At 37.2% G+C, this 27,644-nt stretch overlaps 5 protein-coding genes across 5 annotated transcripts; 3 read left to right on the top strand and 2 right to left on the bottom strand.

The window, feature by feature from the left end:
• Positions 1-988: 988 nt before the first annotated feature.
• On the bottom strand, positions 989-3,705 carry LOC130733495 (glucan endo-1,3-beta-glucosidase 12). The gene is made up of 3 exons (XM_057585710.1): positions 3,474-3,705; positions 1,965-3,293; positions 989-1,435 (listed from the first exon to the last, which is right to left on the bottom strand). Exons 1-3 carry the CDS (start codon positions 3,544-3,546, stop codon positions 1,401-1,403), a joined length of 1,437 nt encoding a protein of 478 aa, XP_057441693.1. The 5' UTR covers positions 3,547-3,705; the 3' UTR covers positions 989-1,400.
• Positions 3,706-8,276: 4,571 nt separating this feature from the next.
• Positions 8,277-10,636, top strand: LOC130733493 (small ubiquitin-related modifier 2-like). Its single transcript, XM_057585708.1, has 3 exons — positions 8,277-8,456; positions 10,121-10,270; positions 10,367-10,636. Exons 1-3 carry the CDS (start codon positions 8,367-8,369, stop codon positions 10,436-10,438), a joined length of 312 nt encoding a protein of 103 aa, XP_057441691.1. The 5' UTR covers positions 8,277-8,366; the 3' UTR covers positions 10,439-10,636.
• Positions 10,637-13,083: 2,447 nt separating this feature from the next.
• On the bottom strand, positions 13,084-21,879 carry LOC130733492 (subtilisin-like protease Glyma18g48580). Its single transcript, XM_057585707.1, has 12 exons — positions 21,772-21,879; positions 17,927-18,111; positions 17,687-17,796; positions 17,372-17,469; positions 17,122-17,286; positions 16,588-16,711; positions 15,804-16,347; positions 15,167-15,261; positions 14,777-15,052; positions 14,473-14,587; positions 14,066-14,279; positions 13,084-13,789 (listed from the first exon to the last, which is right to left on the bottom strand). The coding sequence occupies exons 2-12, from the start codon at positions 18,014-18,016 to the stop codon at positions 13,254-13,256; spliced, it is 2,367 nt and encodes a 788-aa protein (XP_057441690.1). The 5' UTR covers positions 18,017-18,111; positions 21,772-21,879; the 3' UTR covers positions 13,084-13,253.
• LOC130733491 (MDIS1-interacting receptor like kinase 2-like) lies at positions 19,264-23,331 on the top strand. Its single transcript, XM_057585706.1, has 2 exons — positions 19,264-22,230; positions 22,811-23,331. The coding sequence occupies exons 1-2, from the start codon at positions 19,317-19,319 to the stop codon at positions 23,179-23,181; spliced, it is 3,285 nt and encodes a 1,094-aa protein (XP_057441689.1). The 5' UTR covers positions 19,264-19,316; the 3' UTR covers positions 23,182-23,331.
• A 1,255-nt stretch (positions 23,332-24,586) lies between these two features.
• LOC130717947 (uncharacterized) lies at positions 24,587-25,366 on the top strand. The gene has a single exon (XM_057568396.1). It carries the CDS (start codon positions 24,587-24,589, stop codon positions 25,364-25,366), a length of 780 nt encoding a protein of 259 aa, XP_057424379.1.
• The last annotated feature ends 2,278 nt before the right edge of the window (positions 25,367-27,644 follow it).

The following is a 27,644-nucleotide window of genomic DNA, read 5'->3' as shown; positions in this document are numbered from 1 at the left end:
TTGTGTATTGTACCAGGTTTTTGAGCGATGCACCAATTCCTCATGCAAAGTGCGTTAATTATGGGTTGTTGGTAGTGTGCAACATGCACCAAGTCTTTTGGTCGCGGGTTACGATTTGTTGGGGGGTTAGGAACCATAGCAAGAGATTTACTTAACTGCTGACCGAAATCGAGTTGGAGGGGTTCACAATAATTAGTAATATACTCCGACAATGATTGTTTTCTAGTGGTCGATAATACGACATGCATGACAGGTTGGACTGTGTCGACAATTTTCTTTTGAGTGTCTTTACTGTGGAGTCATCATTCTCCCATATCGATTAGTCGGAACTGTTGATCTCTTGACCTTTTTGATCTTGACCAATACAAAAGTCATGAATTTAATCACATACATTTGAAAGTATTCAAATTATTTACTGTTATTTTGAAAATATATTTTATCATTCTCATTTGTAATTGTAACACTAGTGTCTAGTATATGCCTCTTCACAATCATGAACAGCCCCAACACTTGAATAGGGGTACAAAATTAACCTACAGAGAGCTCAAAGACACAGTAACCTGTAGCCTTGTACTATGTAAGTCTGGAGAAAAGCACCAAGCAAAAGCACTTGGCCCCTTACTTTATTTGCATGTATTCCATTGGTCCTAAACAGAATCTGTTTTTCAATTTGTACAACATTGCACCATTGTGCATGTGATCACCACTTAATTAGTTTTAAATCTTAACATGTGCATATGTACCCCTAACCCAAAGCTCAACTTATTTCGTCAATTAACTACATGTGACATTTTATGATAGATGTTGTACACCGTGCTGTAATGATCAAAAGCTGCAACATTATTCAATTGTATGTTTAGAAATTATTCTACAGTCAATTATGAAACCATAATCTCAAACAATTTTTGGTGAGAAGCTTCTGAGTTCTTAGTACTAAATTTGATTCTTAGAAAAGTAAAGCTGATGCAAACATAATCTTGCGCCTCAATTGTAAAAGATACTCCAATAATTAGTGCATATATATAGAAAGACAAAAAAAATTGCCTTAATTAACTAGACTCCAAATGTAATGAAACCTGGAGTGCAATAACATGAGTCCAAATAAGTCTACTAAAGCAAAGTGAAAACATAGATACAATTTAGCCTACAAAGTTAATTAACTTAAGCTTACCCCCATTCCCACCAAACAGGTCAAATATTATTCAACCACTACAATCCACAATCCCCAAAAAAATCTTCATAGGTGATCATCAGCAAATAACTTAACAACTATTTCAAGCCTCCCTCTCCCAGAAACTCCCAACCGCCTTCTTGTACTTTACACTAAAGCAAAATCAGCCAGATCCAGGTTCATCATCATCATGCTCATGAAGGATATATCATATATGTATCACTCCACTTCAGTATCCAGTAGGAAATTCACAGCTACCATACTCTGCACACCAAAAAACAACTCCTTGTTAAACAATCCCTAGTCATCAATGTAAACTGTGAATTGAAATTAACTCAACAAACAAACAAAAATGTTTACTTGCATAATATACTAGAATCCAATGTTATCACACAACCCAATCTTTGACTAATTGACTAGCTTTTTGAGTACCAATTTTCACCTACTGCTACATTTTCAGCATTCAACAATTACCCTTTACCCTTTGTCATTTTGCAATAATAAAAAGGCAATTCCAGCTACCAATGTACCACATTGTTATGTTCAAAAAATGTACGGCATCGTTCAGAGTGAAATACCCGATATACCCATCCCATTTACCACAATCTACCCTATAAAACTGTGACACGTCACTATCATCAAAGATTCCCTGTTGTCAACCCAATCACGTGACATGTCTGTATCCTACACCACTTTCCTACCCCGCTCACATTAGCAACCCTATGTAGAACTTATCTAAAATACGCAGTATCAGAGAATCTAATGAAAGAAAGGGTTTTTATAGAATACTCACTAGGCTCCTGCGTGACCACGTAGGACGTGCCCCCGAAATAGCAGCTACCACCAGCACGTGCCTTCTTCTGATAATAACTGTTGAACGCAAACGAAGCGTGTGCCACCAACGAGTTAGGATCGTAACACGTGGCACCGGGCTGAATCGGACGGCAATCAGCCCCACCCTCACCACAAGCAAAATCTAGAGCCGCCTGCAGCTTAACCTTCTCCGCATCAGGATTCGCCACACACCAATTATTCCCAGTAGTACTCTTAGAAACCCCACCGGAAACCGGCGCCGGCGACGGCACCGGCTGTTTTTCACCGCCACCCACCGGCGAGGGTTTGTCGTGGTAACTTTTTAACCCCTCCACGGTTAATGGGATATCATAAACTTTCTTCTGGTCAGGGTAAAAAAGCCCAAAGTTTCTCTCTGAGGTGGGCCCGGGCTTTTGATTTTCATTGAAGAGTGCGAATAGATAGACGGTGAGATCCGCTTTGGGCCTCATGGGGGTCCCACTGTTCGTCAAAATCTTCCGGACGAGCCCGCCGTTGTACGCGGCGGCGTTCTCCGCGCTCGCGCCGAGCTCGTTTTCGTCTCCCTTTGAAGGCCAGCCTGTCTCCGAAACCACGATGTTGACGTCGTTGAATTTCAAGGCGGAGAGCGCGGCGAAGACGGCGTCGATTTGCGCGTCGAAGAGGTTGAAGTACCGCAACCCGTTACCCGGATCTGCAACACCCGGATTCTGCCGGAAAAGAGCGTAGTCGAGAGGGATGACATCGGCGTTGGACTCGTACGCGAAGAAGGGGTAGACGTTTACCATGAGATAGGACCCAGTTTCACGGAGGAACTCGAGCATGGGCTTGAAAACGGACTGTACCAGTTCGGGTCGGAACGACCCGGATGAGGAGGGGTAGGAGTTTCCGAGAGCGGAGAGCGCAATGGGGGAGGAAACCTTGATGTCATGGTGGAGGTTGTGTTTGACAAGAGCTTGGTGGATGTTTCTCATGGCGGGGACGAGGAACTTTGTGGTGTTGCGTGGGTCGACGAAGACTTCGTTGCCGACGGCGATGGCTTCGATTTGGGTGTGGGGGTGGTAAGCGGCGACGTTGCGTTCGACCCATTGGAGTGCAAACGAGGGAGCTCTTGCTGCTGCGAAGAGTTGCTGGTTGGGGAGATCGACGGTGACTTTGATCCCGGAGCCGGATAAGGCCCGGAGGACAGCCGGGTCGGTGTCGTAGACTTTGACCCGGTTGAGACCTTGGGATTTGAGGAGGTTGACTACCTTGGTTGCTGATGGGAGGTTGTTGGCGATGCGGCCGTAGTTCACTCCGATGGAGCCACCATCTGAAACAGAGTAAAACAAACCAAAGCAAGTTAGTTGAAGTGTCTACGAGCATGTTTGGTTTTCAGTTGGTTGGAAATCGTGATCTCGAATTCCAATGCTTCAAACAAACGTACTGAAAACCAAACATACACTACATTGTGAGAAAAATGTAAGAAGTAGAAGAGAGGTGAGAGCATTGCCTGTGAATGTGAGGAGAGTGAGGCAGAGGAACAAGATGGTGAAGAGAGTGAAGTGGTGCTGAATCTGCATCATGATGCTCTGTTTTTTCTCACAGAAACAGAGCAATGAGAGTGTGTGAGGAACAGGTTTTCTTTTCTACTCTGCTCTGTTATCTATGAAGTGGGAATTGAAGGGAACGAGGTGGTGTGTCTGTGTTGTGAAGGGTAAAGAAGGAAAGGGGAAATGATGGGACCCACGGTGTGGTTGTGATGGTAACAAAGCGACGAGTGAGTGAGTAATTATAGGACCACCATCGTTCGTGCCTGGTAATGGCGTGCGTCACTCTGCTCTGCTCTGACCAAGTAGAATGAAGATGCAGAATTAATAAATGAAACCTTAGTTAAATCGGTGGATTAATAATTTTCATATAAGTGAGTTAAGAACCTAGTTTTACTTATCTCAAAAAGTTTGTGAAGTTAGATTTTAGAATGAAATTATATTTACACACCTTCCTAAAATTAGAAATGTAGTGGAGAAAAAAAATAAGAGATAAAGTGATCGGACGAATCTGACTAAATCATTTGGAGGGGGTAGGAGGAACGGTGAAACTCCGGATGTGGATGGTAAGACGATGATCTTCACGGTGTTCTATTGTGTATCTTATGTTATTCAAGTATTACATTTCATAGAGTTTGGAATTACGCGATTTGAGACGATCATGATTGCTTAGTACATCCTAGAAGTTCTTGCCTTTATCATGGTTCCTAGTCCATAGTTACTTGGGGTTAGTCGATCGGGGTTGATCAGGTGAAGGAACAACATGATCGACTCAGAGGTGATTGGCCGGAACGTCTCCAAAAACAATAATTTCTTAGCTTTGATCTACAAGAATGTGGAGTTTGAGGTAATAGTGTTTGAATTCAAAGTCGAAAACCGACCATAAATTCTCTCTAAAACACAAAGTAAAAAAGATAATAAATAATGCGATTGAATCGGAAAATATAAATAGTAAATAAAGATATAAATAAAATAAAAGTGTGAATTAATCATACTTCTTGATTTTAATACTTTTCTAGAATATGAATAACCTTTGTATTCTTGTATCATGATTTTTTGTATTAGGTTTTCTTGGAGTAATGATATATACACATATCATTTTTTAGACACTTCATTTCTACCTCTTTTTATTTCTATCTCTCTTATCATATTATCTATCACATCTTATATTTTTTCTTTCTTATTTATTCTCTTTTTCCTATCTCTCTCACCATTCCACATCTCCACCTCAAAAGAATCCACCTCAAAAAAAAGGTGTGGATGAAACATTACTCTCGTTTTCTTGCAATAACTAAACGACCAAACTGAGGTCAGGATAGCAATAGACATATTTGTTCATTACTGTATTAGAGCTAAACACATTGCTCTCATCAACAAACCGAAGTCATAGACTCAATAAAGTTGATGTACCATTTTCAACTATTAATAAATAACATCCATTTGTACATCTTTGTCTATCCAGCTGTTTTCTGGAATTTTCACTCTCAATAGCACTAGTAGTAGTAGTGAACACATGGTGCGTAATGTGTCTTATCCTCAAATCAATTGATGGAGAATTGGAGATCAAGTGACAAGGAGTGGGAGGGTTGGAAAAATAGCACATTGTCGATGAGTAATGATATGATATATATACGCATATTCACTTCTTTTCCACCTTCATTTCTATCTATTTCTCTTTTCTCTATTAACCAAATCACATATCATATATTTACTTTCTCTCTCCTTTCTTCATATCTCTATTTTCCTACCTCTTTTTTGAGGTGTGTACACATAATTATTTCTTTATTTTATCTCTTATTTTATTTTACATATTTTTCTTTTTATCTCTATATTTTTTATCAAATCACAAATCATATCATACATTTCTATTTTTTCTCTTCATATTTGCATAAGGTGAGGTGAAAATGAGATGTCTACACAACATTATTCTTCTCCGTAAGTTCCCGGGACCAACAATCAAACTTCTTCAATTATATTCGTAGTAAAGCATCTTAGAATTAGCACCCCAGTGGAGGTCATTTATCAATGTAATTATGCAAATCAGTTCACGAAGTGTAAATAAAAATACAATATCGAGTCTTTCTTATTTTCTCCCATTGAAACTAAAACTATAATTATTATCTAATTAACATTACTATTAATGTGACCGTGTTAGAAGTCTCATATTAGCTAAAGATGTGACCAACATAGTGTTTATAAAAGGTAGAAACAACCATTAACTTTTGAGTTAGCTTTTAGGCTGAGTTAGGCCTCCTAATAGACCGAACTTTTGTTCAATCAATAAGAAGCCTTGGCATGACAACATTGTTTTTCTTTAAGAAATCTTTTTGCCTAACTGCTCATCCTCGTCCCCTCTCGTTTCGTACCCGGTCCATTTAATAGTGAATTGTGCAGGATGAGCCAAAAGTGGTTGAACTTGAAGGGTAAAATAATGTCAACCCATCCACCCCGTTTTAGTGGATTGGCAAGTTGGCCCAATTGGTAAAATTGTTTAATCACCCCTGATCAGTGTATGTGCGTATTAGAAAATGGTGCTAAAGATGGAACACATGGGGAATGGATTATTAACTAAATATGGTCCAACTAGCGGGGAGTATTTAGAATGTTTAGGAATTGATCTGTTCATAAAACTAGTAAAAGTGTTATTAGTAAATTTTTTGATAACATAAAGGGACAAAGCCTTAGAAAAGTGAAAACGCTACACTACTGGAGTACTCCCTCCGTCCCTAATTATAAGTTAAAGTTGTAAAAATCACGCTTATTAAGAAAGTCTTAATTAATGCATTGGTTTTCAAAAAAAAGGTACAACTTTCTATGTCTACCCCTATTTAAGATAACACTTTTTAATCATTATACTACTAATAGTGCTCCATTAACAATAAATGCAAGGATAAATATGGAAAGAAATATTAGCTTTTACAACTTTAGCTTATATTTAGTGACAAAACAAAAGTCTCAACTTTAGCTTATAATTAGGGACGGAGGGAGTACGTACTAAGAAAGGATAAGGCTTCAGCAGCATTATGTAACAACAAACTATGACTCTCTACTTAAGGACAATAGAGCACATGGAACCCAAAACCAAGGGAATGAGCACTCCTTGCATAACTATCAGCTACAATATTAGCTTCACAAACAACAAGTTGATTTTTACTTATGTTTGTGAAGGAATAACATCACAAGTATATTGAACCAACTCCAAATAAGGGTTTGTCAAGAACATTGTTAGACCTAACATAATCAATGGATTCAGTTGAGTCCCTCTTAGTGACAACTCTTCAAGGAATCCTTAGCAACCGGCTCCCTAGTTGTCTAGATGGTTCGTAATTTAGCCAACAAAGGATTAGAGGTCCCAATCTCTTGCAAAATCCTCTAACCCATCTGCCATCACAATGCACACCCCCGTAAGGCCGTAACTAGTATCTCTACTATGCCAAATAGAACCATCCACATTATATATTAATAAACTCAATGGGGGATATAACTACCGTAAACTAATGCTACTTGTTGGACTAGAGGAAAACTCATCCAAGTTTGCAATCGAATCATCGAACATAACCAAATGAACCACACCACGAACCTCATATATGTGGATTTTTTTTAACTCGACATGAGACTTTTATTTAAATATAAGATACTCTTACTAAATTAAAATAAAATTTTCCTGTGTAGCTAGTTCAAAATAATTTAATACTTACCATATTTGAAAAATTCTATTTACCTTTGAGAACAATTGTTCCCGAAGTATAGCTCAAGTAGTAAGAGTTAGGGACATAAGAGTTGAGTGAGGTGAAGGGTCCCGGGTTCGAACTCGAAGAAGGGATTAATTTACTAACATTTGCCTATAAAAAAAAACTTTTGAGAACAACTTGTTTAACATTCAATTTAACATGTAACTTAAACAGTTATCAATCCATCCCGACAGATCTATACATTCGGTTCAAATCTACAATTATTATATAATTGTGAAATATGATATCGTACTATTCTTATTAGGAAAAAATTGACAAATGTTTCAAAATAACAAAATGAAAATGAAGCTTTTATTTATTTATTTTTCAACAAATTGGAGTGGATTGTGGCGTTTGTCTGTGACTGGATTCGTCAAGAGCTTCAGGATTACGAGAGTTGTCAGATGCTTCAGACTCTCACCAGTTTTCTTAGAGGGACTGGGCTCGCTGGTCATTGCCTCCATCAAGTTGTGTTTCGCTGATGATTGAGGGTGCTTATAGCAGTATGCATAATTGTATGGGAATGAGAAGGGTTTTTCGTGACTCTTATAGGGACTAGCTTGGGGTTTTTTATGCGGGTACCCTTGGGGGTGATGCACTTCTAGTTGAGATTTAGGCGTTGAGGATGAGACTTTTGATGGCTTGGAGAAAGAATTTTCGACAGGTTGTTTTGTGAGTCGGATTGTTTGGAGTTATTGGATGCTTTGAAGCGTAATTAATGTAACTTTCATGTTTTTAAAAATGCTCTGTTGGACTTGCATCTGCTTATATCGCGGGATTGAGATGTTCGTATTCTGTATGTGTTCCGTGAAGCGAATGTGTCAATAAATTGTCTTGCTGGCTTGGGTGCGGAGTCCCATTCAAACTCTTAACATTCCCATTCACAATAATGATATATCATAAATAAAATATTGAAATCAGCAGAGTTTTGAACTTCATGACAGCTCATAATTGCTATTGACTGGGCCATTCTCAAGCCCACAGACCCAATCAAGGCCCACTCACTCGATTAAATACAAAAGGGACTCTAAGCAAAAGAAAAATTCTAAAATCAAAACAAGAACCCTAATTTCCAGAGAGAAGAATCACAGACGAAGAAGAAGAAGAAGAAGAAGAAGAAGAACGATGTCTGGAACTCCAAAGGCCTCCGAGGAAGAGAAGAAACCCAATGATCAGTCTGCGGCTCCGCACATCAATTTGAAGGTTAAAGGCCAGGTTTGTTCTCTCGTCTTTTCGCAATTTCTTTCGTTATCGATCGATACTCAAATTGAAATCGAACTTTTCAGTTAGGGTTTTCTGTTTTTTTGTGACTATTTAATCATGGGTATTGCTTCGTTGTTAAAAAGTTTCGATTTTGAAGTGCGTTCAAGTTCGATTATTCGTATTTTGTTTCGTGTGAATTTGTTTAATCTGCAACTAGAAGTGATGCTGTTAGATGATAGTATGATACTGTGAGGTGCGGTTTTGTTGTTGGGGGTGTCAAAATAATTAGGTCACTTGAGAATTTTGGAGGATTGGAAAACCATTGGTTTGTTGATATTTGCTCTTTGTTTATTGATGTATTTTTATAATGCATACAATCATGTTATTTATGCATGTTAGTTGTCCATAGGTTTAACACTTGTTACTTTTCAATTATCTCATTTATTTCTTGTTAGGAAAAAGTTATTTATGGGTTTTATCTCTTATGTGTCTTTTGTTGGTGTGTTTTGGGGATAGGAGGGGGGAGTGGATTCCAATTTTATTCTTTGATGAAACCAATATGTGTAGAGCAAATATGTTATGATGCTGTATCACTTTATTGTCATGCTTTTTCATATTCTATTGCTTTACTGATGACCAATTGAACCTTCAGTTTCTGTATGGCAATATATGTAAACACTGGTATGCTAAATCCTGGTTTCCGATGTAACTCGGGTATCTATATTGAATGCTTGTGTTTCCAATGTAACTCGGGTCTACATTGAATGCTTGTGTTTGGAGTAGCAGCAGATCATTCTTATGATCTTCGGGTGTGGCATCTTTTTTTTTTGTTATTTCATTTTTCTAAAGGTATTGGAATTTGATATACATTGGAATATTTGTATATAGAGGTTTAAGCTCTAGATGTCTGTGTGGAACCAAAAGTTGATGTTCTTTGATAGTTTCCTTGGTAGCACATAGATTTTGCAAGGTCTTGTAGGTATGCTTTTGCAACATAAATGTTTCCAATTGTAGTTTTAAGGGAAATTATGCGTCCAAAGTGGTTTTTAGAACGCCCTTTCATAAATCTTAACTGGTTGAATGATCTATTAGATTTATCTTTGACTTGGACTGTTTTACTCCAACAACCATGTCTTAGTGGGGACTTTCTCCTCATATTATTTTAGAGTTTTTATATTATTAGTTTTTCTTTCTGTCTGATTTGTTAGGCTATTCCTGTTTCAGGTCTTTGTATTCTAATGAGGAAGTTGGTTATTTCTTTCCCCTACACCCTTCTAGCTTCTCTCTGTCCCCATGAAAGTGTTTCTTGAATTAAATTTTAGTTTTTGTGTTTCCTTTATGCTTCTGGTTCTTCATTTGCAACATTCCCTGTCAATATGTATGGTTGAAGTCATGAGGAATGTTTTACTGTTGTCAAATAGTGACAAATCCTTTGAAGTACCCTTTCACAACGCTTGGTGTCTCTCTAACCTTCAATGCTGTGAATTGTACGAAACTTTGTTTTCATGTTGATGTTACTTGTGCAGTACTGGAAGTTCAAAGAATTTTTACATAGCTGGTGGTTTGTTATATTTCATTGATTTGATGCTTGTGTTCAACATGTTGGGCATATGATCCATTCCATGTTGTATCCATGATGAACACATGGTCTAAGATTAATTTTTATTTGATTCTAGGATGGCAATGAAGTATTCTTCAGGATCAAAAGAAACACCCAACTGAAGAAGCTTATGAATGCATATTGTGATCGGCAATCTGTGGAGTTGAATTCAATTGCCTTCTTATTTGATGGTCGCCGCCTCCGCGCAGAACAGACTCCTGATGAGGTTTGCCCCTTGCCTTAGCTTTTTTCTTCATACTGGGAAATGTTTTTAACTAAACACACGTTATAACACTACTTTGCTTTATGTGTATTGCTTCAGCTGGAAATGGAGGATGGGGATGAAATCGACGCGATGCTGCATCAAACTGGTGGCGGAGCCCAGTTAGCTTAGTCTGTTGCTGCTGGTTAATGTGAAAATTTAATACATAAGACTAGGGTAGTATTTAATTTGGTGGTGTACGTAATTTGCATTATGGGAATTGTAGACCTTGTTTGAAACACCTGACATATTCTATTGGTGGTTTGCCAGTTATCAACTTGTATTGAATCTGGATTCTTAATTAGGTTGGTCCTTTGGGCCTTACGCTTTGATGTTGTCTTGTGCGAGCTTTCTTTATTTGGCTAACGTAAGAAATTAGAGTGTGCTATCTTTTCATGAGAATTTCATGAGTAGAAAAGCAGTTTTTGAGTAATAATTTATCTCCAAAATCAACTAAATAAGCTCGCACTTCCTTTTTATTTGATCTATTCTCGTAATGCTCGGCTATTTATCGTTATTATTTTTCAAGCTAATCAAGTCATCTACTGATAAAATTAACTAAACTTCACTTTTCTGTTATTAAATATTGATTTTCTGATTCAATATTTAGGTTTATGATGATGAACTAGGGATATTAAATAATTTCAAATGGTTGAGGATTTTGTTAAATGTTTAAAAAGGTGATCTCTTTTTTACACTATGGGTGCATTGTGCATGTTGATGTGTATAACTATAATGTGATGTTCGTGATCAGATTGTCCCAGGGACAGAATGACAGTCAATTTCGAGTTGGAAGGGTATGTCCCGTAGAAATTTGGTGCTATGACGGAAGTCTAACGATAGTCTTCCAACGATTACACGGGGGTTAGACGTACAATTGCTACTTCTACTAGGTGCCTACACAATTTAGAGGAGATAATTTTGCATGCTCTTCGTGACTCCGGGTTTGTGCAGGGAGTGTGGAGAGCTTTATTGCGAAATAGGGCCATTGCAACGTTCTTCACGAAGGGTCTGCAAAGCAAGCTGGAATTGGAATTGAACCCAAAGTCTTCACTAGTTATGAGGAACAGGTGCACAATGTTTGAGTGTAGCGGTGGATTCAATTTGGAGATTTAGGAAGGCTGTTGTGTTTGAAAGTTCAGTTCAGACTCAAGTATCTATGTGCATGAGATCAGGGTGAAAACTTTGGTATTCAGGAAGCTATGCGCGCGAGAGACTTAGAAGTTGTGTATGGTCCTTACCCGAACTCCCCGATCATTCGCTAGTGGTCTCCTCGGGTGGGTTGGGTTAAGCTCAATTTGATCGCACTTTCTCTTCTTCGAGGAACTTGGCCGCACATGGAGGTATTGTGTGTGATCATTTTGGTGCCTTTGCATTTGCCTATTCCAAGAAGTTGGGTGTTTGCTCAACCCTCTGCGTTGAGTTATGGGGGATTCTTCAAGTTTGCTTTTGCTTAGCCATAGAGGCTTTCAAAAGACAGTAATTGAGTTGAATTCAACTTGCAGTATTCAGTTCATAAATTCAGTGTGCGACGCCTCTCATTCTTGTGCTCCCTTGGTCATACAAATTCATGTTTATCTGTGCAGATTTCAATCATGTTATTTGGGGTCATGCCTTCCAGGATGCCAATGCGATGACATGCCTTAGATAAGTTTGGAGTTGATTTGAGCGTGTCTCTTTACATTTTTTATTTTCTTCCTAATTGTGGTTCTTTTTCTGGTTGTAATTAATTTTTTTTCTTCCTTTGAATCATAAAAAAAAACGTAAAATAAGTCATTAAACCATAACTCAATTAAAATAATTCAATCGATTATGTGATGACCTACTTTACCAATTAAAGTCGAGGATCCGCATTCGAGATTTAGGACTAAGAGGAGTATTAGGGTTTATTTTTCCGGTGAAGGCCTATATAAGCCCTCCTTATACCCTCTGTAATCTTCATCTACACTAGGCTGCCACAAAACGGTATCCATCTGCGTCATCTCCCACGTCTCTGCCATAGATGAAAAGCACAGTTTGTGCTTCGATCTCATGCTTTCTTCTTCATTTGTTTTGTTGAAATATCAAATTTGTAGATTGATTGAAGCCAATGATGATGGATGCATATCCGTTTTGCAAGTGCCGTCTGAAAACACTGTTTATACAGTGCTTGATGTACATTTTGCACACTGAGGCTTCATTCTTTTTGTTTTGTAATCAGGTTTCCAAAAAAAATTGATTTTTCGTTGAAACCTGTTTCTAACATATTTTTCAATTTAAAACCCTAATTTTAATCTCATGAGCTTACATTTGAATTTCATAATCTACATGTTCTGTCATGAAATTCATATATTGGAAAATTTAATTTGTAATTTAATATAATCTGGGTATGGAGCATTTTACAATGGATCATTGTGAGTTACATTTAACTGAATTTTTTCAATAACTGGATTTGGTTTTCAGTTGAATGCTGACATTTGTCTTTTCAAGACTGTTTTCAACTTCAAAGATGTTGGATTGAGGAAAACCAAATTTACCACCAATCAAATTGATAATTATAGAAATAATGGAGGTAGAATGGTAAATTAGGGTGTAATGTTGGCTGGTTATGACATATCACTTCCCTTAGAAGATTGCGTGTTCGATTCCTACTCTGTTAGTGCTGATGATGTGAGAGCAGTGTTAGTGAGTGATCGGTAAGAACCTCTGAAAGCTATCTATGGTCTCCGTGGCGCCCTAACCTGGTTGTGATTGGAGCTGAATCCGTCCAAAATAAATTGTTGAACTTACAAGTTACAAATATCTTGCAGAAAGAGCTCCATATAACAGAAAAGCTTCAATACAACTAACATTTGAATAATAAAAAAGCAAATACAGGTCAATAACAAGTTAACAACATACACAATGACATGCTTAAATAGTTAAAATGGTAATGATAACATAACATTTCTCAGAGTGATTTCTGAGGTTACAGAACAACAATAGGACTGGTTACTCTGTGCTTCCCATCTGTCCAAGTCAAGTTCCCAAATATTGGAAAACCATGACTAGGATAACCTGTTGCCTGCAGAATAACCTTAAAGCTCTTCTTTTCTCCAACTGTCTCAAAACTCAATGAACTTGGTCTTACAAGAACATTAAACTCTTCAGGTGCATGAGTTTCCACAACATATGTGCCTGGAGATCCAACGTTTGTGACTGTACGAGTGACGTTTAGAGGATTCATCCCGCGATTGGTTACTGTGATTGAAGGATAGTTATAATTTTCAATGTTGAATGTCTCTGGACAAGTGTAAGAGCTCTGATTGAAGAAGAACCTCAGTAAGTTACGGTCATGACCAGAAGCACATATGAAGTTCAAGTAGTCTGTTATGCTTAGATCATAAACAAGCCCAGGGTCTACTGCCAGGTTAGGCTGCACATGTCCTGAACCATATTCAAGTGGAGTTGCTAACTGATCAAATGCGTTATGAATCGGTCGATTGGTGTTATCTAGAGTGGTAGCTGCAGGAATATCATAATTTCATTAAGCAAAGCTTTTTCAAAATACACGAGGCACCATGAACATTTTATATAGGACAACATTTTGCAAAATTAAAAAGTACAATCCTTTTTTTCTGCATATATTGGAGCTGTCATATTATGCCTACTTCCTTAAAATTTTGCATATTGTCTGTTCAAGTAGTCATTGTTGATTTTGCTTCTGTGTTTAATTTTCACTCTCTTTCACCATTTTTTCTGGTTCTTTCCTTGCATTGAGGTATTATTTTGCCGACAAACCTGTAGTCATGATGGCTGACTTGATAGCTGCTGGACTCCATTTAGGATGAAGTGTCTTGAGAAGACCAACAATGCCAGCAACATGAGGGCAAGACATAGAAGTTCCTTGTTGCACATTGAAAGGAACCCTACGTTTATCTGAAGGTTGATTAGATGGACCTGTGGCTAGTGAATATGCAGCCAGAATGTTCACCCCAGGAGCAGTTATGTCTGGCTGAAATTGTTAACAAAAGCAATGGAATCACAAAATGAATGAAGGAGGTATGAATATAATAGATAACTAGATATTATATATGATAATATTATGCGATAAGAAGAGACAAATAGAGAGAAATATGAAGTTTATGAGTTGTCTGCGCTGTTTGAGTGTCTAAAAAAATGATTAATTGAAAAATCTTCCTTTAGACCTTGAGTATCAATGGCTGCACAGCACTAGGACCCCTGGATGAGAATCCAGCCATAATTGGAGCTGGCTTTATTCCTATGTATGTTCTTGCTGCAGTCATGTAACCAACCATTTTCCTGCAGCATATATCTATAAGTGAAGTTCTTAATTTGTTGCAAGTATCTATTGAGTGTAGCATTTAGAAGGATAATTGTATCTTTGGAAATCCTTCTAGAATTGATTTTGAAGTCAAAACCAGTTATGGAGAGAAGCTTAGCTTCTGAGTGCTTGAATTGATTCTGAGAAAAAGGAAACTGATCCATTACCGGCTACTGTTTTTGCCAGAGCCTCCTTTTCCAAACCATTCTTGCTCGTCTTTATCCTCATCATCATAGGCATCTATACTGGCACCAGGTAGAGGATAAGGCTCAGCTAGAATTATATCTCCTGCTTTCTCATCATTGATGACAAACACTCCTACTGCACCAACAAGAGAAGCTACGTAGGCTTGAGCAACTGATGATGTTTGATCACGGCGAATGCAGACTAATATTTTCCCCCTTACTTTGGGAGGATCAAGTGTTCCATTCTTGCAAATGCGACTGCAGCAACATACACACATATATATGTAACAAGAATGGCTTATTAAAAAAAAAGTAACAAGAAGCAATGTAATTAACAAATATATGAGGCAAATTTGGAGAATTTGTGCTTACGCATCTTGGACTGTGGCATTAGGAAGTCTAGCATCGATGGAATGAACTAATGGATAAAATTTCCTTGATGGTAAGCCTTTACTAAGACTGGCTCCCTGATGAACATGCATTCCAATTAAATAAATTGATATAAAACTTAATGGAAAGATAAAGTACATAAACTTTTCTTAAACTGAGTTCTTATAGTTTGATATTACAATTCATATTGTCTTTGGATTCCCTGCAGTTAAAGAAATTCAAAATTCATAGTGTCAATGAATTTGAGTTGTTCAATCAAAACCAGACGGTTAAATTTTTTAGGTCATCTCTACTGTCGATCTTGATGACATGAGTTGTTGGATCTTGAGGAACAACTTAGATTCCTTGACCGTGCACATTTAGGATTGCGGTGACGACAAGAAACCCAAATCCTTTTCAAGGCTAAAATATTATGCTGAGAGAGACAGAGAGAGACTCTTTTAAGGATATAGGGAGTAAAAAGTGTGATATGATAGAATAATTCTTCTTTTAAGGAGGCACTCTCTGGTTTGATGATCTTCAGTGGAATTTGGGCACATAATTGGATATGAAGACAAAGATGTTGTTTATTCCACATGCCACTTTATAGTCACAAAATTAAGAAAAATGATATATATACCTTAAGGTAAGGTTTGTGACCAAGAGAAACGTTGCTGATGAATTCCCTGTCTATAGTACTAGCAGCAACTGTGAATGACCAGGGAGCTACATTTGTGACAGTTCTAGGTGCTGGCCCATCATTCCCAGCAGAGCAAATCACCACAACATTCCTAGCAATTGCATGGAAGGACCCTATGGAAATCCCATCTGTGAACAAAGCTTCAATGTAAGGATTAGACCCACCCAAAGAGGTTGAGATCACATCAACACCATCATGTATGGCATGATCAAATGCTTGTAGAATATCAGCTTCATGGCAGCCACCAGCATCAGTTATGGACCAACACACTTTGTAGGTCGCAACTCGAGCTCTTGGAGATCCACCCTTTGCAGTGCCATTGCCATTGCCGAAGACCGTGGCACCGGGAGCAAAGTTTCCAGCTGCTATGGATAAGGTATGTGTGACGTGACCAACAAAGTCTCTTGCAGTGCGTTTGAAGTTATCAAGCTTGCCATGCTGTGCCTCGTAGTTTTTGCTGAACATCCTAGCTCCAATCAGCTTCCTGATATACATTCGTCACACACATATTACATAGCACATATCAACTTCGGTTTTCTCAGAATTAATTCTGGCACAGAAGCAATTCATTGAAGCTTCTCCCCATAATTAATTGACTTTAAATCAAATTTTAGAAAGATTTCTTAACATGCATATTGACACATTGAAATAATACAGAGTTGAAGGATTCTTAGCCTTTTGAAACTTTATTTTCCTTTGACTTATATTTAATAAGAGAAATGACCTGTTACAGAATGTTTTGGTTGAATTTCCAATATGATCAATCTCACAAACCCCATTCCCACGCCACCTTGCTGGCACTGAGTCGTATCCATTGTCGCTAAAGCTAGGATGTTCTGGCCAAACCCCTGTTCAAGCACAAATTAAACCACTCAGTGTAATCTATGTGTGTGACTTCATATATAAAATTTAAAATGACTCCAAATCATACATTTTTAATTCAAAACTTTTTTATAATTCATAGTAAGATAAAAATTTAGTATTTGTACAATATTTAATACAGAATACCTCATCCAAAACTCATTGTTTTAAGAGCACCTTGAAAAATAATCGCTAGACACCACAAGCAACACTTGCAATTTGTGGGAATCAAATAGGCATGTATCGCTTGTGTCGTCACAAGTAGAGGTCTGACCGTTACAAATTGCAGGTGATTGTAACTCGAGTTTTCTCTTCCTTTTTCTTTCTTCATGTCTACACTCTTTGGTGGTATATTAAACATTTTCCTTATATGATAATATGAAAGCATATTATATACCTGAATCTAAATTAGCCATGATTGTATCTTGGCCATATTTTGCCTTCCACCATGCAGATTCTGCAGGAGTTCCTCCATATCTTTCCAAGCCAAGAAACTCCCATGATCTGGTAGTGTGCAGAATATACTCTTTGCTCAAGAAAACTGAAACTATATCTGGGTTTTCTGCACCAATAGAAACACATTTATACATGGTATCATAAAATTGTGTCTTCAAAATGACTAGAAACACATGTGAGCATTTGCCTACTTGCAATCTCCGATGCGTCTTCCTCTTCAAGAAGTGCAGCAAAACCATTAATGTGCTTGTTGTAGGAGTACATGACTGCTTCTTTTGCCTTCTCATGGCTGAGACAGAACAAAACCATATGTTAAATTAAGTGCATGTTTGAAAATTCTTCTACAGTTGATTCTAGAGTCAAAATAAATTATGAAGAGAAACTTCTGCGAATAGTTTCTGGGTGTCGGGATTGATTCTGAAAAGAAAAAAGTTGATCCAAACATGCTATAAGTCTATAGTTTCTAGAGTGTCAGGATATCTAACAAAAGTTCAGAGACACAAAACCTTCCCAAGACTGAAGCCAGTAAATCATAATGGGAATTTGTGGCTGAGTCAAGATCATCAAGTGATGGATTTGGACCATGAGAATGTCCCCCCAGGTATACAATGTAAGTCTGCAACAGAGAATAAGAAAAAAATTGTAAAATTTTGTATGTTTAAATATCCAACAAAAAAAAAGTGATTTGTGCAATTTTCTCAAAGTTGTGTGTTGGTTGAGTGAGGAGGAAATGAAAAAATGCTTGCCTTTCTAAGGGCAAAGGTGTTTTCCTGCAAGCAAGTGTAGAAGATGAATAATAATAGAAAAAGTTTGAAGCTGATGGAGTGTGCCATCATATTTCTTCAACTGATGTTGTGAAAGTGCTGATACCTCTGCATTTTGTAGGCAAATGTTATTATTCACCATGTTATTTTCACCCTTCTTCTCTGACCTGTAAATATTGTTTGCCATAATAACTATTTAATTCCTTTAGCAATATGTGTATCTACCATTTTTACAGCAATTTCTCTTTACACATTACTAATCCCTTTGGTATAGATATATACATTTTGTTAATCAAAAGATTGATAAAAATTATTGTTTCATTAAAAATTATACAGCTGCAATTCAATATGTCTTGTTTTGATTCTTTGTTTCTGATTACCTAATCAATGGAAAACAATTGTTAACACCCCAAATCTACTGACATGCAGAGAGAGAAGAGAAATATGAGATATGATGAGTAATATATATCAGAAAAAGAAGAGAAAGATAGAAAGGAAGTGCATGAAAAATTGATGGAAGAAAAAATGAGTGTTAATAATGTATCAAAACCCCCCAATCAATTATTTGATAAAACTATATTATCTTTCCATAACCATATGAAATAACAGACACATAATTTACCAAATAGATTTCAATTTTAAGGGGTTCTTAGGTTTGTTTTTCTCTTGTGTTCATCGTACAATTATAGCACTGACTTTGAAAAGGAACCAGCCAACTTCATGATGGGATTCTTGTATCCTTTATTAGATTCTTCTTTTGTAGGTGGGCTTTATTAATTAGATACAGAATCCTAATCATCAGTGACCTCATCCTGAATATGGTGAAACAAATGGACTCTAGGTGAGATAAACAAATAAATGCAAATATAGTTCCAAGAGAATTTGCATAATTTCTGAACATGTGCAATTATGAGTCATTTTGTTTGTGGACTGTGTAGCAAATTATTTTTTTTTTGTCCCAAGGGTCTGCGCCAGCAATAGATAGAGACTAATTCATTTCGAGATATGAAGATCACTCAAGTGGGTTTTGCCTTTACCGACAAATCATTTTCTATACGCACACTCAATGTTCGATCCTTTGTTGGCATGTTTAAGGGTTAAGGAACCTAGTTATCTGCCAATCGCGTGACAAGCCTATGTTGGTTGACTGTGTAGCAAATTGGCAATGGTGGGCATCACTTTCAGACTTTGGCTAGTATGCTCTCTTAATCCTGCTAGAAGCATTGATGCAATGGACCCTACTTAAACTGATGACTATAACAATGGTACTACTACTACTACTACTATACAATGAAGCAAGCAGAGCAATATTCTATTATGTAAGTATCCCAAACATCTTGTCATAACTCATAAGCAACCCCACAACTCAAACATGATGTGCACAAAGCTTCTATCACTTGAATTGATCTTGATCTGTTCACTCTTAATCCTCTCTTCCTTTCAAGTTTCTGGAATTTTCATGACTGCTTCTTTTGCCTTTGATGCCACTACAGCATCTACAGTTAGATATGAAGCTGTAGAAGATCAAGATAGTGAAGCAAGTTCTCTATTAAAATGGAAGGCCAACCTTGACAACCAAAGCCAAGATTTCTTATCTTCCTGGACCCGAGTTACCAATCCTTGCAACTGGAAAGGAACTATTTGTGATGAAACTATGTCTGTCACAACTATAAATGTTTCAAAGTTTGGACTTAAAGGTACCCTTTTCAGTCTCAACTTCTCATCCTTTCCTAAATTGCTTGGTCTGGATATTAGTTACAACTCTTTTCATGGGACTATTCCCATACAAATTGGAAACTTGTCCAGAATCTCTCAATTGAAAATGGGCCATAATCAGTTCAGAGGTTCCATCCCCAAAGAAATAGGAGAAATGAGAAGCCTAACACAGCTTGACATTGCAAGGTGTAAGCTCACTGGTCCAATTCCTATTTCCATAATGAAGCTTTCTAACTTGTCATATCTAGATTTAACTGGCAATAAACTTTCTGGCCATATTCCTCAAGAGATTGGGGAATTAGGTAGCTTAAAGTATCTGTCTTTTAGAGCAAATGCACTTTCTGGTTCCATTCCCTCAACAATTGGAATGTTGACAAACCTCATCAAACTTGATTTGTCAGCTAACTCTTTCTCTGGTGCAATCCCTTCACTTAGAAACTTGAGAAACTTAGAACAACTTGTCCTCTTTGGAAACCTTCTATCTGGACCTATTCCTGAGGAGTTGGGAAGACTCTTTTCTCTCACAACACTCAAATTGTTATATAATGATTTTTCTGGGCCAATCCCTTCTTCCATTGGAGACTTGGCCAATTTGAGAACCCTTCAGCTCAGTTATAATAAGCTTCATGGATCAATTCCTTCCGCTCTTGGCAACTTGACAAAACTCACCCAATTGTCACTTGCTAAGAACAAACTTTCTGGATCAATTCCTTCTTCCATGGGAAACTTGGTCAATCTAGAGAAGCTTAGCCTTTCTGAAAACAATCTCTCTGGACCTGTGCCTTTAACCTTTGGAAATTTAACTAAGCTCACCTTCTTGTTACTTCATATGAACAACCTTAGTGGTAGTTTGACACCAGCACTGGAAAATCTCACTAATTTTGTCAGCTTGCAACTTAGTACCAATCATTTCACTGGACCTATGCCACAACATATTTGCCTTAGTGGATCACTCACAAATTTTTCTGCTAACAACAATCATTTCACAGGTAAAGTTCCAAGAAGCTTGAAGAATTGCTCCAAGCTTTTTAGACTCAACCTTGCTGAAAATATGTTGACTGGAAATATTTCAGATGATCTTGGAATATACCCAGATTTGCACATCATTGATCTAAGTAGAAACTATTTTTATGGACACCTTTTGCCTAGTTGGGCAAAAATCCATAATCTCATAGGCCTAGAGATTTCCCACAACAATTTATCTGGTACTATACCCCCAGAACTAGGACAAGCACCTAAGTTACAATCACTTCAACTATCTTCAAATCATCTTACAGGGAAAATTCCAAAAGAACTTTGTTCCTTGACCTCATTGTTTGATCTCTCCTTAAGTAACAATGAACTTTCAGGCAACATTCCCTTAGAAATTGGATCCATGCAGCACCTACAGCACTTGCATCTTGCAGCAAACAATTTAGATGGCTCAATCCCAAAACAGGTTGGAGATCTGCTCAAATTAGTTGATTTGAATTTGAGCAAGAACAAGTTCACCAAAAGCATTCCCTCTAAGTTTAGCCAATTGCATTTTCTTAACATTCTTGATCTTAGTTGGAATTTATTAAATGGACCAATACCAGAAGCTCTTGGGGAATTGCAACGGTTGAACAAGTTGAACATCTCCCACAACAATCTCTCAGGGACTATTCCATGTAACTTCAAGGGTATGCAGAGCTTGACAAGCGTTGACATATCTTACAACCAATTAGAGTGTGAAATTCCTGACAGTCCAGCTTTTCGTATGGCTTCATTTGAAGCATTGAGAAACAACAAAGGCTTGTGTGGTAATTCCTTTTACTTGGTGCCTTGCAAAAAGTGTAGTCACAAAACTCAAGATAAAAGGAAAAGTGTGGTGATATTGGCATCACTCCTTACTTTGAGTGTCCTATTGCTGATAGTTTTTGTGGTTGGAGTTTCCTTGTGCATTCATTGGAAAAAAGCAAGAAAAATTAAAGAGCACGATGCTACAGAAGAACAAGCTCAAGATCTTTTTACCGTATGGAACTATGATGGGAATATGGTGTACGAAAACATCATTGAAGCCACAGAGGAGTTTGATGAAAAATATATCATTGGAGAAGGAGGGTCAGGAGCTGTTTACAAAGCCAACTTACCCTCTGGCCAGATTGTGGCTGTGAAAAAGCTACATGCAACAGTTGATAGGGAAATGCTGAATTTCAAGGCTTTCACAAATGAGGTTAGAGCCTTGACAGAAATCCGGCACAGAAACATTGTGAAAATGTATGGATTTTGCTCACATCCAAGGTACTCTTTTCTTGTCTATGAGCTCCTAGAAGGAGGAAGCTTGGATAATGTTCTGAACAATGATGCACAAGCAACAATGTTTGATTGGAGTAAGAGGGTGAATGTTGTGAAAGGTGTCACAAATGCTATGTACCACATGCATCATGGTTGCTATCCTCCTATAGTTCATCGTGACATATCCAGCAAGAATGTTCTTTTAGATTCTGAATATGAAGCTCGAATCTCCGACTTTGGAACAGCTAAAATTCTGGATCCTGATTCACATAATTCAACCACATTTGCAGGCACTTATGGTTATGCTGCACCAGGTTAGGCCTTTCTTTTTAATTCTTAAGAAAGGTTCTACTTTGATTTTATGTTATCAGTTTTAATTATAAAGATTTTCACTTTTTTCCAACTTTGTTTCATGTTTTTATTATTTTGTACAAAAAATGTAAAAATGATAAATAGTTTTCACTACAAAACTATGAAACAAAATGAAAACATCATAGTGTTTTGTAATTAAAACTAAAATAGAAGCAAAAATTGAACTGGCCAAAACTCACATTTAGTTTTCATTTTCTTTCCTGTTTTATAAGTTTTGCACAGAATTTTTTTTCACCAGGTTATCTTTAGATACTCGTTGGCACCAGTGCATATAGACAATAGCATACATTTAGAGACAAAAAAATGAATGAAAATTAAGGTGAAAGTCACGTTACACTTAACTAATATCCAAACATACACTTAATGAACTAAACTTTAAAAAGAGAAAATAAATTGAAAACGATGTGAAATTTTATCACTAAAACTGAAAACATAGAAGATACCGAAGTGGCATTAGATAATTTCATCAGCACTTACACTCCAAGCATAATATCATATTCATTTTTTTTTAACTTATTGCAGAGCTTGCTTACACGATGCAAGTGAATGAGAAATGTGATGTATTCAGTTTTGGGGTGCTATGTTTGGAAATACTCATGGGAAAGCATCCAGGAGATCTCATTTCTTCACTGTTTTCATCATCATCTGCAACAGCAACAACATTGGCATATGATTTGCAATTGAAGGATGTGGTAGACCAAAGACTTCCTCAACCAATGAGACCAGTTGTTAAGGAGGTGGTCTTGATTGCGAGAATGGCTTTTGCTTGCTTGAGTGAAAGTCCACGTTCTCGCCCAACCATGGAACAAGTTTATAACATGTTTGTGATGTCAAAATCCCCTTTAATGGACACATTCAGCACCATCAAACTTAGACAGCTTCTAAGCTGTTGAACTAGGATTTCTTTGTATTTGTTAAAAGTATAATATAAAACCATGTGTCACCATCCAACAACATGAAAGTAGTGAGTTTGTGTATTTTCTGTTAGAATATAATATAAAACCATTAAAGTGACCCTTACCCAACAGCTTAAGCTTTTGGGATTAAGTGGTTGTTTGACATGGTATCAGAGCCTCTGTGACCGAAAGGTCTAGAATTCGATCCTTGCTCCCCTCACTTTCTAATTAAAAGTGGAATTTAATTAAACACATGGTAGGCGGACCTGTGCATTTATCCACGCTTCAAGCCCAAAGGGCTCTTGCGTGAGGGGGCGTGTTAGAATATAATATAAAACCATTAAAGTGGCCCTTACCCAACAGCTTAAGCTTTTGGGATTAAGTGGTTGTTTGACATTTTCTACGCTTCAAACTCAATGACCCCTTGAGCGAGACTTGTTAAAATTATAATATAAAATCGCATCAACCAGCACCTTAAACTTTTGAGATAGTTTATTCATGACTTTGAGAGTATTTTTTTCTTTCATTTCTTGCTAATCAGTGGTATGTATATTAGTAATACTATGTATCCCCTCTGTTGTTCTTTTTTTTTTGTAAATTTTTTTTTGTTAAACCTGGAAGTTCTTCATATTCAAATTTCTAATCACACTATTAAATCTTTCATACTTACTTTACTTTTGTATGTACCAAAAAAAATCTTTCATACTATTTCTAAAGCTTTCAATCTATTTTTTTTTTTTATCTTAAATATGTTATAACCTCTCAACTGTTTAAGTAGAATGCTGAAGAAATGTTATGTTGGTGATTTTAGAATCATCAATGTATTTTAGTAGTAATGTGATCTACTATAGGTTGATGCAATTACGCGTTAGGCTCGGAATTGAGTCAGGTTAGTGCGGAGTGCACGCTCGGTAAGCCAACGCATAACTGACCGCGAATACGAACCGGGGTCCAAGGGGCGGAGCCCCTGGCTGGGGTCCCGCTGCTAGGTCAGCGGGCGGGGTGCGGGGCAGCGCCCCGAACGAAATTTTTCTGAACAATTGTGACCCTAGTTTGAAATTATTTGGAAAATTGTGACTTTTCGGAACAATCGTGACCATTCGTGCAAACACAACCTTCTATATAAGGTTGCTTGCAGCCTAAGGAAAAAACAGAGAAAACCAGAAACAGTATTCTAAAACAGATATTCGAACAACACGACATCTCTCTACTTTCTTTATCTGTTCTCTTGTGCCAAGAAACAGATTGATTGTCAAGCATTATCCCAACAAAGATTTCGTGAACCCAGGCAATTACAGGGTCGAAATAATTTGTTCGGAAAGTGGACGCTCACGATTCTTGACTTTATCCAGGATTATCACACCCGTTTTCTAACAAACGAACAAAGTAATTTCTGATAATCATGGCTGGAGAAGGCGCTGGTGCTGTCAAGGAGATGACTACTAAGTTCGGGAAATTGGACAAGTTTCAAGGACAAGACTTCAGGCGTTGGCAGAAGAAGATGCATTTCTTGTTGACAACATTGAAGGTGGTATACGTCCTGTCTACACCGATTCCTGAACTTCTGGAGGAAGAAACTGTTGAAAATATAAGAAGCAGATCAAAGTGGGAGAATGACGACTACATATGCAGAGGACACATTCTTAACGGTATGTCTGATCCTTTATTCGATATTTATCAAAATGTGGAATCTGCAAAGGAATTGTGGGATTGTCTTGAAGCCAAGTACATGGCAGAGGACTCATCCAGTAAGAAGTTCTTGGTGACTGATTTCAACAATTACAAAATGGTTGAGTCAAGGTCTGTCATGGAACAATACAATGAACTTCTACGAATTCTTGGACAATTCACACTGCGCGGATTGAAGATGGATGAAACAATATCTGTCTCAAGTATCATAGACAAGTTGCCCCCTTCATGGAAGGATTTCAAACACAATTTGAAGCATGGAAAAGACGAACTGTCTTTGGTCCAACTTGGAAGTCACTTGCGCATAGAAGAATCTCTAAGAGCGCAGGAGAGTGACAAGGGAAAAGGAAAAGAAGTTGCTGGTCCCTCGGTTAATATGATCGAGGAGGGTAGTAAGAACAATAACCGAGGGACCAAAGGAAAGAAGCGTGCTTTCAAGAACAACAAAGGAAGTTTCGGTTCTAACAAGAAACCGAAACTAGAATGCTGGTAGTGTGGTAAGACAGGCCACTTCAAGAGGGATTGTCGTTCTGGAAAGAAGCATGATAACGCGAATGCAAGTGGTTCGGGAAAGGGGTCTAAGGACCAATCCCAAGAACAAGGTCAGAAATCAATTCATAACTTGAATATTTTGATTAAACATTCAGTTTCATTAATTTTTGAAGCATTTTATGTGCAGGATGACGCTATTGCGTGGTGGATTGATTCTGGCGCCACAACACATGTTTGCAAGGATCGTTTCTGGTTCAAGACTTTTGTTCCAGTGGAAGATGGATCTGTCCTCTACATGGGAGATCATCACTTTGATCCTGTTGAAGGCAAAGGAAGCGTGGTGTTAGAATTCAGTTCTGGAAAAACTATTACTTTGTTTAATGTTTTGTATGTTCCTAAACTACGTAAGAACTTAGTTTCTGGTCCTGTATTGAATAAGCTTGGATACAAGCAAGTGTATGAATCCGATAAATATGTATTATCGAAGTCTGGTGTGTTTGTAGGATTTTGATATTATAATAATGGTATGTTTATGATGAATTTGAATGGAGTTCCTAATGATTCTGGTTCTGTATTTATGACCAATTCGAATGTTATTAAATCTTCTTCTTTATGGCATGCTCGTCTAGGACATGTACATTATAAAAGAATGCTTGAAATGTCTAAAGATGATTTAATTCCTGTTTTTGATGGAAATGTAGAAAAGTGTAAAACTTGCATGTTAACAAAGATTACTAGGCAACCTTAAGGAAATCTGTCATACTTGAATTGATACATAGTGATTTATGTGATTTGCATGCTACTCCATCATTAGGACATAAAAAGTATCTTGTCACTTTCATAGATGATGCATCTAGATTCTGTTATGTTTATTTGTTGCATTCTAAAGATGAAGCCTTAGATAAATTTAGAGTTTATAAAACTGAAGTTGAATTGCAACAGAATGCGATGATTAAAACATTACGTACGGATAGAGGTGGTGAATATTATGATCCTGAATTCTTCCAATCCGTAGGAATCATTCATGAGACTACGACACCTTATACACCTCAACAAAATGGTGTGGCTGAAAGGAAGAATAGAGTTCTTAAAGAAATGGTGAACGCCATGTTATCCTATTCTGGTTTGAGTGAAGGGTTTTGGGGAGAAGCCATGTTAACGGCTTGCTATTTGTTAAATAAGGTTCCTAATAAAAGGAACAAGACTACCCCATATGAACTTTGATGCAAGTCGTATGTGTTTGATTCTCCTTAAATAAAGTATCAGTTAAAGTCTTGCGTATGGAAGAAAAAAAAACTCACCTTGAAGAGTTAGCCCTATAAGGATATAGATATTCCAATCTCGAATAAATTGTTTATCGAGGAGAATACTTGTGTTAGACCAAAGAACATACCATTTTATACCAACTATTGGTCTAATCACCCTTAAGTAAACTCTCAAACTTAAGCCATTTTAATTGAAAAGGACCTCTATTATAAGAGCTAGCATAGTACGGATATTCCCAAGTCAAATAAGATTAACTTATGGTGCATTATAAAAACATGTCTAATGTAAGGAAATTGCAAATGATAGTTATGGTCCCCTCATAGTTACCATTCGAGAGGAAGCGTGAGTTTCGATATGGGTGCAAAGTCAAACAGCAGTCAGTGATGATGAAGAAAGTGGGCAGGGGTCATTGTCGGAAATTTAGTAGTACTGTATATTTATATTACAATTTTTTCATAAGAGCTAAAAGATAAAGACCAAAACTTTATAAATGGTGTTTCTTGTGAGCCACTTTCTAAGTGACTCACTATAGACTAGCCAAATATATCATCTCAACCCATCTCATAAATTTATACAATAGTATCACAGACACTTGACATGTTAGTCTATATTTAGATTGACAAAAATCATAAAATTGAAAATTTGATGCTCACATTTTACATGCCTATATTTTTCTAACAATCACTATAGATGCCAATTTAAAGTTTGATAGATTTATGCATTACTTGAAATGTTCAAAGTTACAGTTAGAGCATCTCCAATGGAGTCCTTATTTTGGGACCTTAAAATAAGATCCGAATCTTATTAAATCTCACCATTGGGGGTATCCTACATGGCATGGGATCTTAGTTTTTGTTAAGATCCGTGCCTTAGCTCAGGTACTTTCAAATTTGAGATCTTAATTAAAATATTATTTTTTTCTCTCTCCTTCAGTACCAGATCCAAAGTGAAAAATAGAGGGAAAAAAACTGAAACTGAATCTGAACCAATTTCATTGATAAAGAATGATAATA

The sequence above is a fragment of the Lotus japonicus genome, chromosome 1 (assembly GCF_012489685.1).
Source record: "Lotus japonicus ecotype B-129 chromosome 1, LjGifu_v1.2".
Taxonomy (NCBI): domain Eukaryota; kingdom Viridiplantae; phylum Streptophyta; class Magnoliopsida; order Fabales; family Fabaceae; genus Lotus; species Lotus japonicus.
Note: the sequence above shows the minus strand (reverse complement) of the source record. Positions and strands in the feature narration are given on the sequence as shown.